Source organism: Manihot esculenta, chromosome 14, assembly GCF_001659605.2.
Source record: "Manihot esculenta cultivar AM560-2 chromosome 14, M.esculenta_v8, whole genome shotgun sequence".
NCBI classification, from domain to species: domain Eukaryota; kingdom Viridiplantae; phylum Streptophyta; class Magnoliopsida; order Malpighiales; family Euphorbiaceae; genus Manihot; species Manihot esculenta.
In genome coordinates this window covers 23,200,221-23,223,781 of record NC_035174.2, presented here as the reverse complement: position 1 = coordinate 23,223,781, position 23,561 = coordinate 23,200,221, and the positions used below count along the sequence as shown (strand labels likewise).

Genomic DNA, 23,561 nt, shown 5'->3' with positions numbered 1-23,561 from the left:
ATGATACATATATAAATTTCAATCAATGTTGATGTTAGAATTAATAATCATTCACCTATGGTTTAAGACATCAATTTTGAGAGTCATACAAAATAAAGGAAAAAAAATTTATCGATATCTCTTTTTTTAAATTTAAATATTATTCTATTTAAAAATTTTTTAAAAAAAATTTAAGAGTTTTTTATACTTAAATATCTTTCTCCGTGAATATAGAAGAACAGTACAATTATAAAAATTGTTAGCATAGGAGTACTTTTGTCAAAGAAAAAAATAAAGGTATAATTATAAGAAAGTATGTCACCAAAACAATAGTTAAGCCATCAAATTTGATAGAGCAAATAACTTCAAAGTCAAATGGAGAGAGTTTTACAAGAAAGTATGTCATAGAAATAATAGTTAAGCCATCAAATTTGATGGAACAAATATCTTCAGAGTAGAGATGGAAAGAGAGCTTTGTATCAAACCGCACATATATAAATTTGTAGATGCATGCAAATAATTAATTATGCAAAAATAGATGTAGAAGATATTTCAAACAATGGTAATGTTGAAATTAATAATTATCCACCTATAGTTTAAGACATTTTTTTTAGGATCACACTGAGTCAAATAAATATTTTTGTATCGATATCTCTCTTTAGGTTTAAATATTAGCCTATTTAGGATTTTTTTTTAATTTAAGAGTTTTTTGTACCGAAATGATTTTCTCTTTTAGTTTTTAACTAAAATATGAACAGAGTATAATTCTAAAAATATTATTAGTGTAGGGTATTTTTATTAAAAAACAAATAAAGGTACAATTATAAGAAAATGCAAAATTTAAGATTTTTATGAACATTTTTCCTATTATTTTTTATATTGTTATTAATTATATAATTTTGATTAAAATATTTATCTGTAATTAATATATAAAAATATATTTTATTACTAATATGTGATTCATTCCTATAATTAAAAATTATAAAATAATTGTTACTTTTATGTCCAAAATAATATATATATATATATATATATATAAAACCTATTTGGATAGAGTAAATCCTAATTAACTAATTAAATTATTTAATCATATCGTTAAAAATCTTTAATAACTAATCAAAATAATTTATAATATTTTTAATCACTTTTAATAATATTAGTAATAAATATTTCATAATTAAAAGATATATGTAAATTATATGAAAAATTGTTAAAAAATATTAATTATAAAAATAATAAAAAATACATAATGAACTAAATGTTTGTTAAATTAAATCTAAAATAATTCATAAATAACTATTTTGTTTAGCTCTATTAGCAAAAAAACACATATGATTATAACAAAATTTTCAATTTTTTATACAAAATTTCAACTTTTAAATTTATTAAAATTATTGTCTTAAGTTAATTTATCAAATTAGATAAAAAAATCTAAAATTTTAAATTTAGGTTTTACTCACGATTATAACTTAAAACTTTTAATAATATGCCAATTTTTTTTTATAATTATATTTAATTTTAATTAATTTTAAATTGGTACAAATGTCATTCCATGTACTTACTTAAGTATTGAGTTAAATCTATGTAATAAAATTTTTAACTCTAATTAATCATATACTCTAAAAGCACTTAACTATTACTTAATCCCTAATTCTTAACATCTAATTAATTGTATAACTTAAAAAACACTAAACTTTTACGGTGCTAAACCTTAACTTTAAAATTCTTAATTTAAAACTAACTAGGCTTAAAATTTTATTCAAAAGGGAATTTCATAATTTTATAAAAAATTAAAATAATAAAAAAATTAAATGATTTTACGGTATATATTTAATTAAATATTTAAAAAAATAAATAAATAACATATCACATAGTAACATTAATTTAGAATTAATCAAAAGTATGTTGTCTATAACTGTAATTAAACTATCATTTTTTTTTCGACATATTTAACTATATAATTAAATTATAGTATTATTAAAATTATTAAAAGGACTTTCATAAAATCCATCGATTATTCGATAGGTTATAATTTTTATTCAATTTTTAAAAAATAACTAAAATCAAAATTAAATAATTAAATAAATTCAATTTGATATATAATTTCTATAATATCAATTCTTTTTTTATTTCAATCTTATAATATCAAATTTATTTTTGTTTAATACAATATTTCAATTCGGTTAGAGATTTTCAAAAATCATTTTTCAATTCAATTAGAGATTTTCAAAAACCATACACAACGCTAGTGACTATGCCAAAAGTATTCGTATTTCACACTTCCTTGTATTATGCATAGGTCATATTAATTCGGAAATAGTTCAGACGTCATAACTCATTTTTAAAATTTAAATTGCCAAGAGATTTTATTGACCAAGTTCAAGCCTGCACTAGAAAGCATTAACCCCATCTTTTATACACAATATGTTTGCGCAAACCATGCGTAGGACAGGACATAGAGAAGCAACAAAAACAAAATGCAGAGTGATTGGCCACCGGCGCCAAATAATATTTTTGCCTAAAACAAATGTTAGAAATTTGATAAAATAATCCCAAGGCTGGTAGCTTTATATGAATAAAATAATCAAATGAAAACATGAAACCCTTATTGCATTTTTCAAATACAGCACATAAAAGAAAGGAAAACAAAATTAAAAGAGCTATATTAGTGGGAGAAATCAGTGAATGTCAATTATCAATAATCACAACATGAACAAAATTGCTATACCAGCCATGCCAAGTGTCAATTTTGTCGCCTTTTCAATTCCTGGCTCAGGCTCACCCATACAGCAGTTGCCTTTCAATTCTTCTTTGAATGAGTTAGCACCTCAAGCTTTGAGCGTGTTACTCAACCTACATCAACACATTGCCACCTCCATTACGTTTTTATTCAAAAAATTTATATCGAGACAGTAGAAGACACAGGTCTACTCAACATAATAACCAAAATTTCGTCATCTATTTACCAATCCATATACGCAAGAATTTCACACTATAGAATAATGGTTTAAAATAAATAAGGCTTAGCAATGCTAGCAGATGATGAAAGCAGAAAGCACCGAGGGAAACAGTTTTCTTTTATTTTCTCCAGTTATGACAATTTATTTTGATCGTCTTAGCCTGAAAATGTAGGCTAAAAGCGAAACCATTTTAAATTCGTGTTATTTTTCTCTATACTTTATAATTTCCTTTGAAATAGAGAAATAGAGAGAGAGAGGGAGAGAGAGAGAAAAGCAGATTGAATTGAGAAAAGAAATAGAAAAAAAGAAGTAATAGAGAAAATTAAGGAAAAAAAGTAAGAGTAGAAAGAGAAAAAGAGATGGAAGATAAATACTTTTAACTATTATTGATATTGAATAGATTCCTCTTTACGGGTGGGCTATTTATAATTTTTTGGATCCTACATTTGCAACTGACATAGAAAAGTAGTTATAACTCCAACTTGATAGTATCAATATCTCACTAGCTACTCTACTTCATAGTCGTAACATTCCCTACGCATTGAAATCATTTTTATCCTCAAGAATGAATAAACTTGCTGGTGTACCTCTCTTGCAGCCTTTGTTGCCACAACTAGGAGTCTTATGAGTAGCAAACAGCCGCAAGTGGGTTGAAGGAGAGAGGGGGGGGGGGGGGGGGGTTGGTTTGTTTTTGGTTCTAGTTTTGATATGGTTCTAGCTAAAAAACTGGAACCAAAACCAAATGGTTTGTTTCTTTGATTTTTAGTTTCGGAACCAAACTTGGAGCTAAATTTGGGTATAGTTCCAATTTAGTGCTAAGCAATTTAGATATAGTTTCAGTTGAATTTCGAAACTATTTTAACGTTAATTTTAGTACACATTTTAATTATTGCAAAAACTTACAATATTTTTATGTTATATTATTTTATATTTATTTATTAATTGAAATAATTTTTTAACTAATAGGTATGGTGTAATTAATATCTAAAATAATATTATATAACTAATATGTGATTCACTTGTATAATTAAGAAGTAATTTGATACATTTATGGCTAACATGTATGTGTGTGTCTATATATATATATTTGTATGAAATTGATTTTATTAACTTATATTTTATCAATAGGGAGATAGCATATATATAGTCTATTTAGATAGAACAAATTATAACTAACTAGTTAAATTAGTTAAATAATTTAGTTAGAAATCTTTAACTATTATTTAGAATATATGGTTTATTTTTATATTATTGTAACTATTTAATAGTTAATAAAAAAAAGAGAACTTTATTGAAATTATATAATATACAAAACATATCATTAAAAGTATATATCGAAACCATAAAATTCCAAAAATCATTAGGAAAACATATATATATATAAAATCGGTTCTGGTTCGGTTTTGGTACCATTATTGATAAACTCCTCTGTCATTATCTAAGTGAATTCAAAGCTAAGATCTCAATATCCAGAGTGTTCTGTAGAAAATGAAAGTGATATATAAAAGGGAAAAGTACACAAAAGTATCATGTGATTTCACTCTAGAGTCTGTAATTCAACGTGTCAAAATAATACCTATGGTATCGTGTCATTAGCATTTCTATATCAACATTTCTAACAGCGTTTTGCTAATGGCGTGATACCACATGTACTATTTTGACACAAATTGAATCATAGACCCTGAAGTGAAAAATCGATAAAACTACAATGTACTTTTTTGTACTTTCTCCTATACAAAATGTTACAGCCTATAGTAATAGAAAAGCATCGGAATTGTGTCTTGCACAAGTTGATAGTATTCTATACTAGTTAGTCAGTTGTAACTATTTCAATCAGTTGTAAGCATCAAAGATCAATAATAATCAAAGATATTTCTCTCTTCTTTTCTCTCTCTCTCTCTCTCTTCCGCTAATTCTCTCGATTACTTCTCCCTTCTCTATTTCTTTTCTCAAACAATATACTTCTATCTCTATCCAAGGGAATTATAGCTATGATATGTGTTGAAGAATTATTTAAGTTGCTGAAATAGTATCTGGTCAAATATCTCTGCTGAAATTTTTTTTTTCTGTTTCAATTTTTTTAGCTGATTATGGGTTCATGGCAGTTCCACTACAAAGCTGTGTTGAATATGCACCTGACCTTGAAGCTGATCTACCAAATCACAACACTTGTCAGTATGAAAAACAAACTAGACTTCCCTTCAAGCAAACAACTTGGAGAGCAACTGAGAAGCAGAAACTAATCCACACAAACTTGGCTGGACCTCACAAATCTCCATCCCTAAATAGGAGCAAGTATTATCTGCTCATCATTGATGACTACAGCAGAATATGTTGGATTTATTTTCTCAGGTTCAAGTTAGAAGTAGCTGGTGTGTTTTTGAAGTTTAAGAAATGGATAGGAACACAAAGTGGCTGCAAAATTCAAACTCTAAGATCTGACAATGGAAAGGAATATACATCAGAAACATTCAATCAGTTCTATACAAAAGCTGGAATTGAACATCAATTCACTGCTCCATACACTCCTCAACAAAATGGGGTCAGTGAAAAAAAGAATCATGCTTCAATGAAGATGGCTAGATGTTTGCTCCTTGAAAAAGACTTGTCAAAAGAGTATTGGCCAGAGGGCGCAAACACATCAGTGTTTTTACTTAAACTTCCCACTAAAGCAATTGATGGAGAGACTCCTTTTGAAGTTTGGTATGGATACAAACCTTCCCTGAAAAATCTTAAAGTGTTTGGTTGTCTATATTTCACTTATATGCCACAGATCAAAAGAGACAAGCTAGACAGACAAGCTAAAGCTGGAATCTTTGTGGGATACAATTTAGTTTCAAAAGCTCATAGAGTTTTCCAAACCACATTCATGGAAAATTTTGATAAGCAGGGATGTGTACTTTATAGAGAATAACAAATGGAACTGAAAAAGAGAGTAGTCAGTTTCATTTCTAGATCAAGCTTCAAAATTGCAGCAAAAGGAGCCAACAGAAGATGATATGGTTGATGATGCACCTATTAGGGGCACAAGTTCACTTTCTTATGTCTATCAAAGGTGTAATGTTGTTCTAGAATTAGCAGATTTTTGGAAAGCTGAGAAAGATCCAAAATGAGTAGCTGCAATAGAAGAGGAGTTGAGCATGGTTGAGAAAAATCCGACTTGGCAGCTAGTGAAAAAGACCTGAAGGAAGGTGATTGGAGTAAAATGGGTTTTTAGAACCAAGCAAAATGCAAATGGCTCTATCAACAAGCATAAAGCTAGACTTGTAAAAGGGTATGCTCAAATCCCTGGTACTGACTTTTTAAACACGTTTGCTCCTGTTGCCAGGTTAGAAACTATTAGAATGTTGTTGACAATTGCTGCACAAAAGGGCTGGAGCATACACCAGCTAGATGTTAAATCTGCCTTCCTAAATGGTCTTGGTCTTCTTGAGGAGGAGATCTACGTTAAGCAGCCTGAAAGATTTGCAGTAAAAGGGCATGAATATGAAGTATGTCTGTTTAAGAAAACCTTGTATAGTTTAAAGCACGCACCAAAAGCCTAGTATAGCAGAATTGATGAATATCTGATGCAGTTGGGGTTTCAAGAAAAGTCTAAGTGAAACTACTCTTTACATCAAAGGTGATAAAATCAATTTTGTTATAGTATTCTCTATATGTTGAGATCTGCAAGTTACAGAGAGCAATTGTGATCTAGTTCAAAAGTTTAAAAAAGACATGATGCAAACCTTTGAAATGACCGACTTGGGAGAAATGGCATATTTTCTTGATTTGGAAATAAAGCAAAAAAAAAGGAGAAACCTTTATATGCCAGAGGAAATATGCAAACGACATTCCGAAAAAATTCAGAACGGATGAATGCAAGGCTATGGCTACTCCTATGTGTCAAAAAGAGAAGTTAAGCAAGAAGGACGAAACCGAAAAAGTAGATGAAACTATATACAAAAGCCTGGTGGGATGTTTGATGTATCTTGCAGCTACAAGGTAGGTTCGATATTTTATATGCAGTAAGCTTATTATCCAGGTTTACTAATTGTGCAATTGAAACACATTTTAAAGCTGCTAAAAGAGTAGTAAGATATTTGAAAGAAACAATTGAATTTGGAGTTAAATTTCTATGCAATCCAAAATTGTGTTTTTCAAGATACTCACAGTGATCATGTTGATTCTCCTGAAAACATGAAAAGTACTTTAGGTTACTGTTTTAATTTGGGTTCAGGAGTATTCTCTTGGTGTTTCAAGAAACAAGAAATAGTTGCACAATCAACAATTGAAACTGAATTCATTGCAGCAACAGCTGCTGCAAATCAAGCCTTATGGCTTAGAAAAATATTAATTTATCTGAACTTGAAACAAGAAGGGTGCATAGTGTTTGTGGATAATCAAGCAGCCATTGCAATTTCAAATAATCTTGTTTTTTAGGGGAAGACAAAACACTTCAATATCAAGTTGTTCTTTCTCAGAGATCTGCAAATAAAGGTTCTATTGAACTGAAATATTGCAAAACAGATCCTCAACTAGCAGACATTTTCACAAAATCCTTGCCAAGGAGAAATTTGAGGTTTTTAGACAAAAGCATAGAGTTTGCAGCAACTAAGCAAGGAGTGTTGAAGAATTACTTAAGTTTTTGAAATAGGACCCTATCAAATATCTCTGCCGAAATTTTTTTTTATGTTTCAGTTTTTTTTAACTGATTATGGGTTCATGCGGTTAGTAGCTGGTTTGTTTAATTTCCTGATACATTAACTGAATTTTTTCTGTATATAAGCAGCATTCAACTTAATAAAAAATATAACTTTCCAGCACAGATTTATTTTTGTTGTTTTTACTTTCCATCTCTATTCGTAGCACAAAATTTTATTGTTCTTCAAGCACAAAATTAGAGTTTGAGATTTCTAATAATATGCAACATACTAATCTATACGCATTACATAATTTCTTTTTTTCCTTCTCCATCTTGCAGATATATTATCTTTATGAATTATAAATGCAACTTCCTTCAACATAAGTGTCCTAGATTTTGTGTTCTGCATCAAGAATTTCTACAATAAAGAGTTCCCGTGGGAATTGGTTCTACAATCACTTCAATTTATCTATTATTTTCCCCATTGCATATTGTAATTGCCCACATCATCACTATCTTCATCATTTTCCTACTCAAAGTCCTTGCTCATAAAACATATATTATCAAGAAAATCCTTCTCCTGGCCCATCTCAATGTTACCATTCCCTTCTCCATCACCAATAATGTCTAACTTGTTCTTAATCATTAAAAATATCTCCACCTCTTTCTCTTCTCCATCCATCACCAACAATATATCAATATCTTCCTCTTCTCCATAACTACGAAGGATTGTTGCATCACCAAAAAGTGTCTCTCATTAATATCAAATTCCCCTTGTCTCTCTTTTTTGAACCCGCAATCCCATTCTAATGCCACAAGAATTCTCAGGTTCTTGGTCCTGGATTTGGACATGCAAATTCAATTTGGATTCAGAATCTTGGAATTCTGCTACTTCTTGAATTGACTTATAAGAACTTCCCCCTTTTCTTTTCCCATCTTACTATAACTTGTAGCAATCTAGAACAAATATCTTCTAGCTCCATGGTTTGTTGTTGGTAATTTCACAAAAAGCAAAGAAATTGGAGGAATTCTCAAGGAAAAAAAAACAAAAGAAAAGAAAAGATAAAAGATTATGAATAGAAGAATTTCAGGGGGGAAAAGAGAAAGAAAGAGGAGTTTCAAGAATTGAAAAAAAAAAAAAAACCCTAATTTAAGGGTTCTTAGGAAAGAAGAAAACAGAAAAGGAATAAAGATATATATAGAGAAAAAATCTGGATTTCAAGGAAGAAAGAAAGCAAAAAGAAGAAAATCTGCTGAGAAGAAGCAAAAAAATTTCAGGGAAGGAAGAAAGAAGCATTAGAGAAGAAAAGGAAGAAATATTAGGGAGAGCAGGAATAGAGAGAAGAAAGCTGTATCTACAATTCTAAAGAAGGCATCGAGGATAGGGTGTTCACAGGCTGTTACCTTGTGATGAAACTAGCGCTAATCTTTCATCAGTTGCCACAAAAACAAGGAGGCGACTTCCACTCTCAACTTTTCTTTGTTCATGGTAATCAAAGGAGACATTAATTTCATTCTCCTAAGCTGATAGCAATTGTTTCTAGAAGTACACTATTGCTCCTCACTTCAATGACTTCTAAATGACTATGCTGTGGTGTTTGAGGAGCCAAAAACACCCCCTCTTTTAGATAACATAACCATGGTACCCCTTTAATGCCTATGACTAAACCAATCAGTGTGAGACCTAATATCTACCCACACTACCAAAAGACAGAAATTGAAAAACTTGTTGCTGAGATGTTAGCTTCCAATTGCAAAGATCTCCAAAAACACACTAGTGTTGCTAAAGAGAAAATGTGGAATTTGTATAGCTTGCAAAAAGCTCAATGACAGTACAGTCAAAAATAAGTTCCTTATTCTCATGATTGATGAATTGTTACATGAGCTTCATGAGACATCCTACTCTTCTAAGTTTGATTTATGAGCTGCATATCACCAAATAAGAATGGATAGACCTGATATTCTAAAAACAACCTAATTCAGGAGAATAAAAAGAGTCTTCCATAAAAGCTCTAAGACTATTTATTCTCCTGACCTTCTTCATGATTTGAGAGCCAAGGGTTGAAGTCCTTATTCTCTTTCCAATTTCTTATCCTTCATCCAAGCCAAAGGTTAACCCTACTTTGTTTTTTCTTTCCAAAGCTATGAATTTGACTCTCAAAAGCTATTCTCCTTCTTATGGGTTTGAGTCCCTAATCTTTCATTTTCTCTCCAAATTTCAATTCTAAACCTCAGTTCTTTTAACTTAGCTTTTATTGAGAAGGAAGCCTATCAAAGTTTATTGCTACATAGCCTAACAAAGTTTATTACTACATCTAAGGGTATTGGTAAACCTGCTTAGTTGTCGGACCAGTTACGGTGCTTTGATGTTTTGAGTCACTTACGTATAGTTAGTTTTATTGTTCATGACCCTCTTGGGTTAGTCTTTGTATTCAATAAGAGAATCTCACTAATGAAGAGTGTTAGAATTGATGAGAAAGAAGAACTAGAAGAGAAAGGCAAAAGAAGATGAGGACATCATGATGGATACTGTAGCACCACAGTTCAAAAGAGTCCTCAAAAGATTTAAAGCCAAAGCATTGCAAAACATGATGATTGAGCATTTGGCCAAAGAAGTTCCAAGCCAAGAAGAGGGCTTTAGAATGATGAACATACAAGTTCAAGAAGGTATAGCCCTAGCTGAATGCATTGGAGCTCTTTTGGGAGAGTGGCATACTGGCAAGGCAAATAAGAGCTAATGTGCCGCCTTAATTGAGGCGGCAGCCAATATGGAGGTGACATGAATACATGTTTGGCAACCTTGGGAACCACTTCTACAGTGGATTTGGAAAAAGCACCATTTCCATATTTGACCACACCAACTTTTCAAAAATAATATTTTATAGGTTTGTCACTTGTAATATCCTAAGCCTATGCTTGAGAAACTCTAAGACAAGTTGCTCGTGTTAAAGTGTCATTGATTTCATTTTATCTAGTATTTTAGATTGTTAATGAAAGTAGTTCTATTCTCAAGCGCAGTTCTTATTTGAGTTATAAGTAGTTGTTAATATTCTTCAAGTGTTTTTGAGTTCAATTAATGGATGATTCTTCAATGACTAAATGATTTGAGTTATACTTTGCACAAGATTCAGCCAAGTTTTATATCAAAAGTTGATCTTATATTAATTTTCTGAATGAATGTTATTACAGCTATATCTCCCCTCATATACTCTCAACTTCGCATTTCCATGCCAAAACTAATCCTTCTTTCCACAATTTCTGCCCTCTCCTTCTGTTTATTTCTTCCATATATGAAAATTATCTCCCTCTTGAGGACCTTCTTATACCCAAGGGTGAAACTGAAGAAACTGACAACAAGAAAACCTGATCTTCTCAAATGGCATCCTCAACAGGCAAAATCTGCCATTTAATAGGTCCTTGCTTGTCAACGATTTGATTTGCAAGACCTAGTATACGATAATTGTTACCCCCTAGATTCTTCTTTAACAAACAAACCTGAATTACTAGGTGAATATTGGTAGCGAGGATAATTGGAATTTGTACGCTACTTGTCCCACACTTGCAATGATTTGAAAGGTCCAAAAAATTGGCAGGCTATTTGAGAGACTTCCTGATAGGTACAAAGGTCTGCCTGTAGGGCTGCTACTGAAGATATATCCAATCTCCAACCTGGAACTCTCCTTCAAACCTCTTCTTGTCAGGTTGTTGCTTGATTCTATATTGAGTACTGAAAAACATCTTCAACAACTTGGACAAAAGTGTCTTCCTCTTTAAACAATGGAATAGAATGGAAGTAGGCAAAAAGCCATACAATGCTTCAAAGGGAATCATCTTCCAATTGATGGTCAAACTGAACTTTGAACAAGTGTTTGGAAGCCTGTTTCAGGTGCATGGTGCATTAACAACAGTTTCATGGCATAAGTTGCTAAGCTTGGTCAAATGGTGGTACAATACATGCTATACAGTGCCATCAAGAAGATCATTTGAGGCATTGTACGGTTATTCTCCTCCTCCTTTTCTCGGTGATCCTTTGACTGAATCAACAGTAGATGATGTTGCAATATTTTTCAAGTAGAGTCGGCACATTCTCTGTCATAAAGGAGAATTTGGAGCAAGTCAGGGCTAGAAAGAAGCAATATGTTGATGGTAAAAGAAGTGAAAGAGAGTTTGCGAAAGGGGAATGGTTTTTCTTTTTGAAGCTCCAGCCTTGTAGGCAAACTTCAATTGCCTTGAAAAAAAATCTTAATCTAGCTGCCAAGTATTATGGTCCCTTTTAGATTGTGAAGGTGGCAAAGCTTATAAGCTGCAACAAATGCAAACATTCATTCAGTGTTTCATGTCTCTTTACTAAAGAAGAAACTAGCTAACAAGGCTGTTCCCCAGCTGCAGCTTCCTCTTCTCGAGGAATAAGACATTATATTGGCTCATAAGCAGATTCTTCATGCTATAGTGGTTTCTATAAATGGTTAGTTAATGGCTCAAGATTTGATCACGTGGACCAACTTTCCTCAAGAAGATGCTGCTTGGGAGGATAGAGCCTTTATTCAAGCCCAATTTCCTGTTTTCCAAACCTTCTTAAGGTCAAGATTGCTCTCTTGTTTTTTTTTTTTTTATGGTGGGGGGGGCGTGTAATTGGTGCACATATAATAGGAAGAGATTAAGGAATAAGTAACAAAGATTGTAGAGCTGTAGAATTGGAGGGAAAATTAGTTAAGAGTAGCTAGTGCTTTCAGCAGTTATAAGTATAACTGCCTAATTGGTGAGAAGATGAGAATAAATAGAGCTGAATAGATCCTGTAGGATGCATTCAAGAACTGAATCAATGTTCCTGCTACCTTAATCCTTTATTTTTTCTCTACTTCTCTCTTCATCTCTATATTGCTGTTCTTGCCTGTTCTGTTACTATCAGGTGACTGTTTCTACCTAACAGCCTGTCATATATAAAAACAATAAACATACAAAAGCCCCATTTTATCACTAATACATACGAGAATGACAATGGAAACAAAGACTATTCTAATTTTCAGTTATAAGACCTATGCCCCATGTGAAGAGGGAACTCAAGGCTTCACTGCCAATCCAATTCCTGATATCCTTTTCTTAGGAAACAAACAAGGTGTAAGAAGTATAGGCAGCATGATGGGCACACAATTTGCAGAAAGTTTATGTATGCAGTATGCCTAACCTGAACACATAAAGTTAATGTACACACTATACGTTACACCTCTAGTTAGCAGCTTAAGAATCAAACCCAAATTTTTGTTAGTTAATTTTTGCTGAACTTACCAGTCCAAGCCCTCGAAGAGACCTTCACCTTTAATGGCAGAAGCTTTAAAAATTGCCCATTGACGATTCTTAATCTTGTGCAGCTCTAAAGCCTCAGTAACTGCAGCATCATCAAGTGCACCAGGAAGATCCTGCACAACAAACAAAAAAGCTTCAGAACACAAAAACACAAATTTGATAGAAATATTTGTATGCCAAAGGCATTTACTATATGAACCTAAAAAAGTGCGTATTTTCCTCAACTGCATCACAAAAGGATGGCAACTCTATTGTTTTACACGAGGGGCGACAGAATGAAAATATCAGTCAAGATCCTCAGAAAGATGCAAACTGAACTTAAAGAACAGTGAATTAGGCGCAAAAATAAACCTGCTTGTTTGCAAAGATGAGAACAACAGCACCTCTTAACTCTTCCTCCTGGCAAAAAAACTTAAACATGTAAATGGACATCATAAAACACAGCTAATAAAATGCATGGGCAGTATTGTTAGATATGGCCAAATTTTTCATATTCAAAGTGAAATGGTTGCCAGCCTAAGGACCAGTGCGTCATTTTCTGCAATTATAAAAAGAAACATTTTTTTTAGGGGGGGGGGGGGGGGGATTGTCAGTGATGAAGCCAGAATATTCTCATCAGGAGGGATAAAAAGCTCTAATTGTGAAAGGATAATAAGAAGAAAATATAATTCTCAATACAACCTTCTCACGAGCAAAGAGCAGCAAATTTAGATAAAGAGCATTAATCAAGTAATTAAGGATACATTTATTACCCATATTTAATTTTTAAAATTACAGATTTGAACCCACCTCTTTTACCAAAGCTAAAAGACATTGCCAAAATCTTAATATATCTAAGTAAATTTATAAACCACAACCTTTTCTAATTCCAGCATAAGCAATTGATCTCACAGAATGCAGACCCAACCTGAGTGTTTGGACCTTGAATGTGAACTTGCAAACTTTTGTACACATGGTTTTAAATTCTTGCTATTACATATCATAATGGCTCATTGTCTTACAGGTTTCTAGAGGGGATATTGCCTTTATCTCTGTTATTTCAAAGCATATTCTGAGTTGCACCTAAAACCATGGTTTTAAATCATGGTCCTGGTGGCAGTCGTGGCTAATAGAACAGCTTGTAACATAATGGTAGCGGCCAATTACTATCATAGTTATGAAAGATGCACCTCAGGCTCAATGCTCATTGGGCTCTAGTCCTAATGCTTTAAGCGCCTAGGCATGCATATCGTTACAGCTACAAGGCTCCAGGTATGTGCATCTCTATTTCACCTTCGGCAAGTAGTCCCATTAACCATAAGAAAAAAGTAAAATAAAAAACCTCCTTGACTTAAAATTTGCTTATCTGCCAAAATCCAATATTGATGATTAAGAAATTTTCGAGACTTAGTATTGCTAGCTAAAAGTAATAACTATCACGTCAATCTCTCTCTCCTTGTACATTGTATATATCTCTAAACATCTACTATACACGAACTTTGCAAATTTTAAAAAAAAAAAATTGTAGCAGCATGTTCTACTATTATGCTACAATCACTAAGGCCTAATTTTGTTGCTCGCGACCATGAATGGAATGCAGTCTTGACTCATGACCCAATTTAAAACCATGTCAAAACACACGAAAGGACCTTCAAAATCTTCAATCACTTTGGTATAATACTTACTATTGGAATTGATAAGATTCTCTTTATATGTTTAGTTGTTTCCTTAATTCAAGTGACATATCTTCCCTAATTTTGGGATCTATCCCTTGTAGGATTCTCTTTATATGTTTAGTTGTTTCCTTAATTCAAGTAATGTATCTTCCCTAATTTAAGGATCTATCCTTGCAGTTCTCATTATAAAATATGCATCATGTATTATGTAAACAAAGACAGAAATTGAGTATAGATGTAGTAGCCCTTTGTGGTTTTACCTTCTTCTCCCCATTCTGCTTTTCTCTCTTACTAAAAACTTAACATGGTATTAAAGCTTACAAAAAATTCTTGGGCTTTTCCTTTCTTATTCTCCGGTTCAAGGTCTTATTCTCCTTTATTATCATACAGAAAAATATATGGGTTATAAAGTCCGAATTCTTGACATTCATCTCATTAAAAAAATTTTTGTTCTTTCTTTGTTATTGAAAGCAAAAATAAGCTATTAGATATATCCAATTTGCAGCATCTCCTCCTAAAAAGTGTAGTCCTTTTCTTCCTATTCTCCTTTTGGATAACTTCTTTTATTCTTACTTAAAAAATTTTGGAATTCTTCTGCTTAAAAAATTTTGGAATTCTTCTACTTATAAAAATTTTGGAATTCTTCTACTTATTCTTCTCTCCTTCAGAATTGGAGAACCAAAGGTGGAAATCCCTATTTTCTTTTTCTTCCCAAAAGCTCTTATGCTCTTCCAGGTTTGAATCCCTAAAGTGTCATTTTTCTCCTTAAAATTCCAACTCAAGATCTGTTCTTCAACCTCAACTTTTTGTGAGGAGAGGGGAGCCTAGCTAAGAGAATTGATGCCTATTCCACATACCATTTGAGGGTGTTGGTGAACCTGCTTATTTGCTGGTTTGTTGCAATGCTGTGAGGATGATGATGGATCACTTTTGTGCTGTTGGCCTTACTGTTTTGATTTACTTATGGGATAGCCTTTGGTTTCAATAAGAATCTGATGTGGAGTGCTGGAATTGATGTAGAATATTACTCCTTAATTTGAGGATTAGTTGTCTCTTTAATTTAATGGATGTATCATCTTTAATTTAAGGATCTATATTTTGTAGTTTTTTGTTATAAACTGCACTATTTTATAAACATAAGATAGAAATTGAGTAAAGACATGAACTTTTGTGCTTTTATCTTTCATTCTCTTTTCTCGTCTTCTTTCTCTTACTAAATACTCAACACCTACTAATTCTTCGAACAAGAATTTCGAAACACACCAAACCTCACGATAGAACTTTTCTTAAGCCAAGCTGATAAATTCAGGTTCAGGAGCACAACATTCTATAATAATGTTTCTAAACTACACTTTATAATATTGACTCTTACAGTGTCAATATGAGCCAATCTTTTTAAGATCCCTCCTTATGGAAATGATGATTTTTTTAAGTCCAAGGAGTTGATTGAATAAGAAAATTTTTGGGATCTTAATCTCATCATACTTTATCCCAACTCTAATAGAATGACTGCAAATGACTAGAACTAGTCACTAGCTTAGACAGCCAAAGATGTTGAATTAGCCAAACCAACAAAAAAAAAGGCAGCATGATTTACTTTTTATTAGTGCCAATATCTATAGTCATTGAGATTTAATTTAAATTAAAACAGGTTAAATTACAAATTTTGATATTATTTATTGCAATACCACTTAAATTGAGCATAGACTGAGATAAAGGTACCTCGAGAATTGCATGGAACTCGTCCTTAGCAATCACCAGCCTATCAGTGTCACTTGAATCAATGACATAAATTATGGCTTGAGTGTTCGGGAAATAGCATCGCCAATATGGTCTGTGGCATAACTATGAGTAGATGTGAGCTTCCAAATTGATGAAAGACTAATTATTTCAGAATCAATCAAATGAACTAATTCAAATAATGAGACAAAGCAGACATTATAAAACTAAAAGCATGAACAAGAATACGACAATAATCCTCAATCCATTAAGCAACAAATGATATATATTTGTCCATGAAATTTCCTGTTGACAAATTGCTAACATGATTTGATCAAATTGAAAAAGGTCAACTCTTGAGCTGAGCAAGTAATTAATTCATTTTGATGCAATGCATAGGCCATCTACACAAGAATATTAACCAATGGGAAAGCCCAAGGCTTCCATTCTCTATTTTATGCCACAAATATCAATAATCAACCCAAAAAAGAAAAAGAAAAAAGAAACTCAATGAATGCAAGCTATTATAAGGAATATATACTATAAATATCTTAATTCGTTGGAAAACCCATTAGATAGGAAACGCAGCCCTTCCAGACTAAATTAACTAGAATAACAATCTTTCTTATATATAGCGGAGTCATTTGAATTTTGAACATTAGCATTGAAATCAAACAAACTGTTCAACACATCAAAACAAAAAATGAGCTAAAAAGGGGCATGTGGCCACCATCTAACCAACAGGAATCCAACTTAAACACTCCAAGTGAAACATCAAGTCTAAGCTGTCCCAATGTATTCCAACATTGTATAGCCATTTGAAACAAAACAAAATAGTGGACATCACAAGGCAAGGGAATAGAGTCCCGTAATGATAAAATGAAGACTTTTTATTCACAAAGATTTTTAAGGAAAAAAAAAATCATCAAGAAATTACCTAATACTTGTTTGTCCACCTGTATTCCAAAAAAGAAAAAGAAATACATTAGTAAAAGAAAACAACATAACTTGGATATTTAATCATGTGAGCTTAAAGGAAAAGATATTCAACAAGCATAATTTGGTATTTATTTTCAAAAATATAGTCCAAATTGAGAGAACAACTAATCATTAAACTAATGAGGTATTAACTGTCATATAATTGGAGTTTTGTCTAGTGTCACATCAGGTGGAAGTTGGCATCCAAATTTATTTCAAGGAAAACAAGGGAAAAAAATTGTCTGACATAATGATGGATTGTTAGCAAACCTCTGCAAGTTTACAAGCGCTACACTCATGGACTCGAGTAAATTGCCACATATTGAACTCATAGAGCAATTGCCACGTGTGGTCTGACTCATTCATGTTCTCCAGATTTTTTCATGCATTCAGTTATTTCCCTTTCAGTCATGATTCCTGTTTTATAGGAGGGTGTCCTCCACTTTCATTTCATCTAAGTTGTTTCTAGCTTTTAGGAGGGTGTTCCTCCGCTTTGAAGTTCTACTCTTTTGATTCAGGAGGTAGTTACTCCTCCACTCATGTATTTAAACAATAACAATCAATGAGAGAAAGAGCTTCCAAAATCAATCGGTCTTTGAGCACTATAGTCTCAAAAGGTACTCAGGTTCCCTCCTTAGAGCCTGAACCAACAGTCAACATAGGTCGTTAAAAAAAACCCCAACCAGTCCTCTCAAACACCACCCATACCCTTCACTAACAGACCCATAACTAGATCCTTAACCCGAGACCATGACAAATTGGTATCAGAGCCAATAGTTATGGGCAACACCATACAAGAACAGCTTGATAAACTTTTTTCACTGCTTCTCACCATGTAACAAGCCAATAAAACACGACATGAGAAAATTGAGCAACTTGATGCCAAGAAAGTAGCAATGTCCCAAGGCCCGGAATTTGCTAAAAAGGGAATGTCATTAGCAAGTGTTGAAAGCCAAGCTACAATTCGCAAGAATGAGGGAATTTCGAGAACAACGGTTTCTGAAAATTCTAGAGGAAACTCAGATTGTTCCGAAATTCACTAAACTCAATTTTCCACACTTTAATGGTTAGAAGACCCTTTGGGTTGGCTTAGCCAATGTGAGCATTTTTTCCAGCACCAATTGACAACAGAGGAAGAAAAGGTAAGCCTATCTTCCTATCATTTAGAAGGAATTGCTCAATTATGATATATGCAAATGTTACAGGATTTTCCCAATTCTAATTGGGAAGAATTTAAAAATCAATGTAATCTCCGATTTGGGCCTCCAATCAGAAGCAACAAATTGGGAAAATTAGCAAACCTCAAACAACTTGGCACACTGGCAGATTATTAAAACAAGTTTGAAATCTTAGTGTCACGTGCTGGTGTCCTCACCCAACATCAAACATCAAAAAGTACATCTTTATCTTAGCGGTTTGCAGGATTCTAGAGCAATGGAGGTAGAACTTCATCAACCCAAGGACTTGGTAATTGCAATGAACATGTCCAGGTTGTATGAACGCAAACTGCTATCACGTTACTCAACAATCCCTGATTCCAGACACACTCCTTTCATGCCGAAACCAAACCATTTGGTGAAATGGCTAACCAGGGATGAGACGGATCAAAGAAGGAAGAAAGGGCTTTGCTTTAACTACAATGAAAAGCCTTTATTCGTGCTTCGTGGCCACTAACATAAGAAATTGTTCTGGGTTGACTTAGAAGATGCGGAAGACCCAGATTACACAATTCTAGAATTGCAGGATCAAGAACTACTACATGATATTCATTGCATGCAATTATTGGGATTTGCAATCCACAATCTATGCATTTAGAAGGTAGCTGGAATGGGGGAAGAGTCCTGGTTCTAATTGATTTTCTAGCAGCACCCACATTTTCGTTTCTGCATCAAAGGTAGCTGAATTGAATGCTGCGGTAGATGAGAAAAATGGCTTAAGAGTTAATGTCACTAATGGTGAACAAATCAGCAGCTCTGAAATTTATAAGGCGACGTCAAATTAGTGGGGATCTTATTTTTTCTCTATGGATTTGTTTGTCCTTCCATTAAGTGATTTTGATGTGGTTTTGGAGGTCAATTGGCTTTGCACTTTGGGACCCATTCTTTGGGATTTTACTTTCATGTTCATGTCTTTTTTCCAACAGGGACATCTAATAGAATTTCACGGTATCCATCTAGCCTCTTCTATAGTGCCACTTGAAATTAATGCTATCCAAACCTCTAAATGCAGCAATATTCAGCTGCAAAAATTATTGGCCGACTTTGTCTCCTTATTCAGCTCTCCAACTGGATTGCCCCCAAGCCGATCGTGTGATCATCGCATTCCCTTGGATCCCGAAACAAGGCTAGTGGTGGTTCACCCTTATAGATAACCCATGGTCAAAAAGATGAGATTGAAAAACAATGAGCAACCATGTTACAACAAGGCATAATCCGACCCAGCCACTCGCCCTTCTCCTCCCCAATAATCTTAATTACAAAGGCAGAGATGGATCTTGGCATTTATGTGTAGATTACATATAGCTGAATGTCAAAACAATCAAAGATAAGTTTCCTATTCCAGTAATTGATGAGCTATTAGAGGAATTAGGAGGAGCTAAATTCTTCACAAAATTGGATTTATTGTCCGGCTACTATCAAGTTGCCATGTATCCTCCAGATATTGAGAAAACGGCATTCCGAACACATCACGAACGCTTTGAGTTTTTGGTGGTGCCGTTTGGACTCTTCAATGCTCCTTCAACTTTTCAAGTCTTGCTAAATGAGGTATATGAGGCATACTTGAGGAAATTTATTTTGGTTTTTAGTAGAACTTAGGCAAAATTTTGGCAATCAATAAATTATTCCTCAAAATCAAAGTATTCTTTTACACAGATTTAGGTGGTCAAATTATTACACAAGGAGTACAAGTGGATCAGTCCAAAATTTCAGCCATAATGGAATGGCCCAAGCCTACTACTATTCGTAGATTAAGAGGATTCTTAGGGCTTCCCTGCTATTACCGCAAATTTGTTCATAATTATAGAACAATAGCCACCCATGCAAGAACTCTTTTTGCTGTAATATCAAAGTTGTTACTGCCTTTGAGGAAATGAAAAAAGCTATGACAACCACTCCTATCTTGACTCTACCGAATTTTGAGCAACCATTTGTTATTGAATGTGACGCTTCAAACATAGGTATTGGAGCGATGCTATTACAACAGAACAAACCGTTGGCATATATCAATCGACTCATGGCAGTTCGTCATCAAAGCCTTCACTCTTATGAAAAGGAGTTAATTGGGTTGGTCAAGGCTGAAAAACATTCGCATTCCTACCTTTAGAACCGCAAATTCATTGTGCGAAATGACCATTATACCCTGAAGTTTCTAGTGGAATAGAGAACTCTCTCATCACCTCAACAACGTTGGGTTAGTAAACTAATGGCTTTCTATTTTACAATCGAATACAAGGCTGGTAGCCACAATAAGGTTGTCGATGCTCTATCCCAAAGAGATGCAAACCAATCTATCCTCATGGCAATTTCTATGCCACAACTCAACCTTTTTGATGAAATCTAGCGAAAGCAACATGATTCTGATGAGTTGCAGCAGCTGATTTCTAAAATCAATAATGGCACAGCACCGGAACAGTGGAGTTTTAAACAGGGACTACTCTTCTACAAAGATAAAGTTTATCTTCCCAAAAATTCTCCATCCATTCAAACCATGGTGACTGCCCTACACAACCAAGGCCAAAATAGAAGTTCCAACAAGACATGAAAAAAATAGAAGGAAAGGTGAGGAAGTCAATTTAAATGTTAGTGGAATAGTGGCAGCATTAACTTTGGAGTATAATCACTCCTTTCGTCCCATAATTTTTCTCCACTTTGCCTTTTCACACATATTAAGAAAGACAATTCTTTTAATTAACTTTCAAATAATACCCATCTTAAAAACATTAAATTTTATTAAATACTAAGAGATGTTTGAGAGGTTTTTTGGAAATAAGATAAAATTAAATAGAGTTATAATAGTCGATTTATATGTTATTATAGTATAAAAAAGGAAAGTGCACAATAATTTTGAGACAACAAAAAAGGAAAGATGGACAAAAATTATTGGAAAGAGGGAGTACTATTTTATCAGTTAAACTTTAAAATATTTTTAGAAAATATAAATATTATCAATTATTAGCCATATATTTAATTATATAAACATATAATACATTGTATAAACATAATTTACATGCTCTAAATTAGATTAGTGTACCTTCTAAATGTAGCACTAGTTGAATTAGTATACCTATTAAGCCTACTCCTATGTATCTTGTAATTCACTAATCAGCATGGTACGGGACTCAAGTGTACCACAATCCATGTAACTATGCTTTTATGTCTAATAGGCCTAAAATAAATATATCTTACTTCTAAAATTTTTTAATATGTTATTTTATTATTTATAATATAGTTAACTTCTTATTTTAATGCAAATTAATTTTCTTCTAAACAATATATCAATATTATTTATGGAAATTTTGTATATGTAATTTTTAGTTATAAAAGGTCTTTTTTATTTAGAAATAGAACCATTTTGTTATAAATTTAGAAAACTGGAGAAATAAGTTTTCAGTTCTCTTTTTGGAGAAGTTTTACATGTAAACGCAAAACTCTATTTTAGTTTTGTTCAAAAGCAAACAGCCCCTAAGTGCCTTTGTTTGTGCATAATAAAGTTTCCACTATTACAATCCACCAAGAAGTTGTCTCATAAAATGGCTAACATATCCAATTATGAATAACAAATCCATAAAAAAATAAATGCATATATCAATTGACCAACCTCAGGCTCTACACAGAAATGTCTTTTATATCGTCCACCCAAGATCAAGTGAGCAAAGAAATGCACACTCATAGAATAAGAGCATATGGTTGGTAATTGAAAGAGAATGTTGCTTCATACACTTGAATTGTACACAGTAGTGAGCAGCTAGTACTAAATCACATAAGACTCATAATAACAGTCGCATGTAGAGATTATGATTCTAATTATATGCCGGTAGGAGATAAATCAAAAGGGACAAACTGGCATACCAAGATCCCATACTTGAAATTTGATATTGTTGTACTGCACCGTTTCGACATTAAATCCAATTGCTGCGTCCCGAAAAAGAATAGATCATTTGGCAATTCTGAACAGAATGACAAATCAAACCAGAAACTCTACAAAAAGTTCAGAAGTTCTTTTTTTAAGGCAATTAACAAAGCCACTGACACTAAAACCCATAAGGTTCATAAACAAGACCACAAAGATTATCAAATTTATATCGTCAAATTCACTTTTTACACGAATCCAAAAAAAATCCATAACCCAACGAAACTAAGAGAGAATACCAACTTGGAATCGTGGACACAACTTCACCCATCTGTAGCCGATCTGCACCAAATCAAGATCAGAACACAGATATTATAAAAATTCACCGATTACCAATTGCAAACGAGGAACGGGCATCACTCAGAATCGATCCAAACACAAAAGAAAAACGTACAGAGAATCGTAGTTTTGCCAGCATTATCAAGTCCGAGAACAAGGATCCGGGCCTCTTTGTCGCCAAATAGTGAAGAGAACATTTTAGTAAACAATATGCCCATCCTTTAGTTTTTCCTAATAACCCAAACTGACGATTCTCAGCGCATGTAGAACACAGATCGTAGTATTTGGATCTGATCTGCAAAGCAGAGCCCTGTTCCTCTCTGCAGAAATATTTAAAAGAAAAAAACGAAAAATAATAAGTGTCAGCGTGAACCTCACGGGAGAAAGATACACAACTGTAGCAAAATACACGTCTAGATAATAGAGAATGCAATCATCTGTTACGAATGGAGGTACCTGAAGAGAAAAGGAGAGGGTCTGCCTGCGAAGGTTTAGTGATTATGGAGTCGGAATTTCAATTTGAGAAGCAGTGGGACAGAAATGAGTTTAGATTTCAAGAGTTCGCTCGTCCTTTTTTTCCTGGTCTGGAAACCGATCGGAAACATGTAAAACCTTCGGCAGAGAAGAAGCCGAAGAAGCGGATTAAAAAAAGAGAAAATTACTATAAGCTCCCTGCTTTTTCACAGCCGGTTCAATTCTATAGTTAGACAAAGAAATAAATTTCAAATAGAATTTATTTAAAATAAATTTCACTGTTTGATTTGATATAATTTAAAATATAAAATTTAATTGAGTTGAAAATTAAAATTCATTTATTTCTAATTTCTAAATTACCTTTAAGAGTAAATGATATTGTAGAGAATTAGATTAATAATATGGTCAGAATGGAGCTCTATTATGACCAGATAGAATATGTAAAGAAGAGAAAGTGAG

The 23,561-nt window shown here is 33.0% G+C and overlaps 1 protein-coding gene across 2 annotated transcripts; it reads right to left on the bottom strand.

Moving 5' to 3' along the window:
- Positions 1-2,516: 2,516 nt before the first annotated feature.
- On the bottom strand, positions 2,517-23,286 carry LOC110599989 (ADP-ribosylation factor 1). Of its 2 annotated transcripts, none has more exons than XM_021736644.2 (9): positions 23,085-23,280; positions 22,744-22,948; positions 22,593-22,631; positions 22,289-22,351; positions 17,179-17,197; positions 16,245-16,356; positions 13,219-13,266; positions 12,850-12,980; positions 2,517-2,832 (listed from the first exon to the last, which is right to left on the bottom strand). In XM_021736644.2, exons 2-9 carry the CDS (start codon positions 22,844-22,846, stop codon positions 2,808-2,810), a joined length of 540 nt encoding a protein of 179 aa, XP_021592336.1. In that variant the 5' UTR covers positions 22,847-22,948; positions 23,085-23,280; the 3' UTR covers positions 2,517-2,807. The 2 variants fall into 2 exon arrangements, with proteins under 2 accessions (XP_021592336.1, XP_021592337.1); XM_021736645.2 differs by lacking the exon at positions 2,517-2,832 and adding an exon at positions 8,771-11,652 and having other exon boundaries at positions 23,085-23,286.
- Positions 23,287-23,561: the final 275 nt, after the last annotated feature.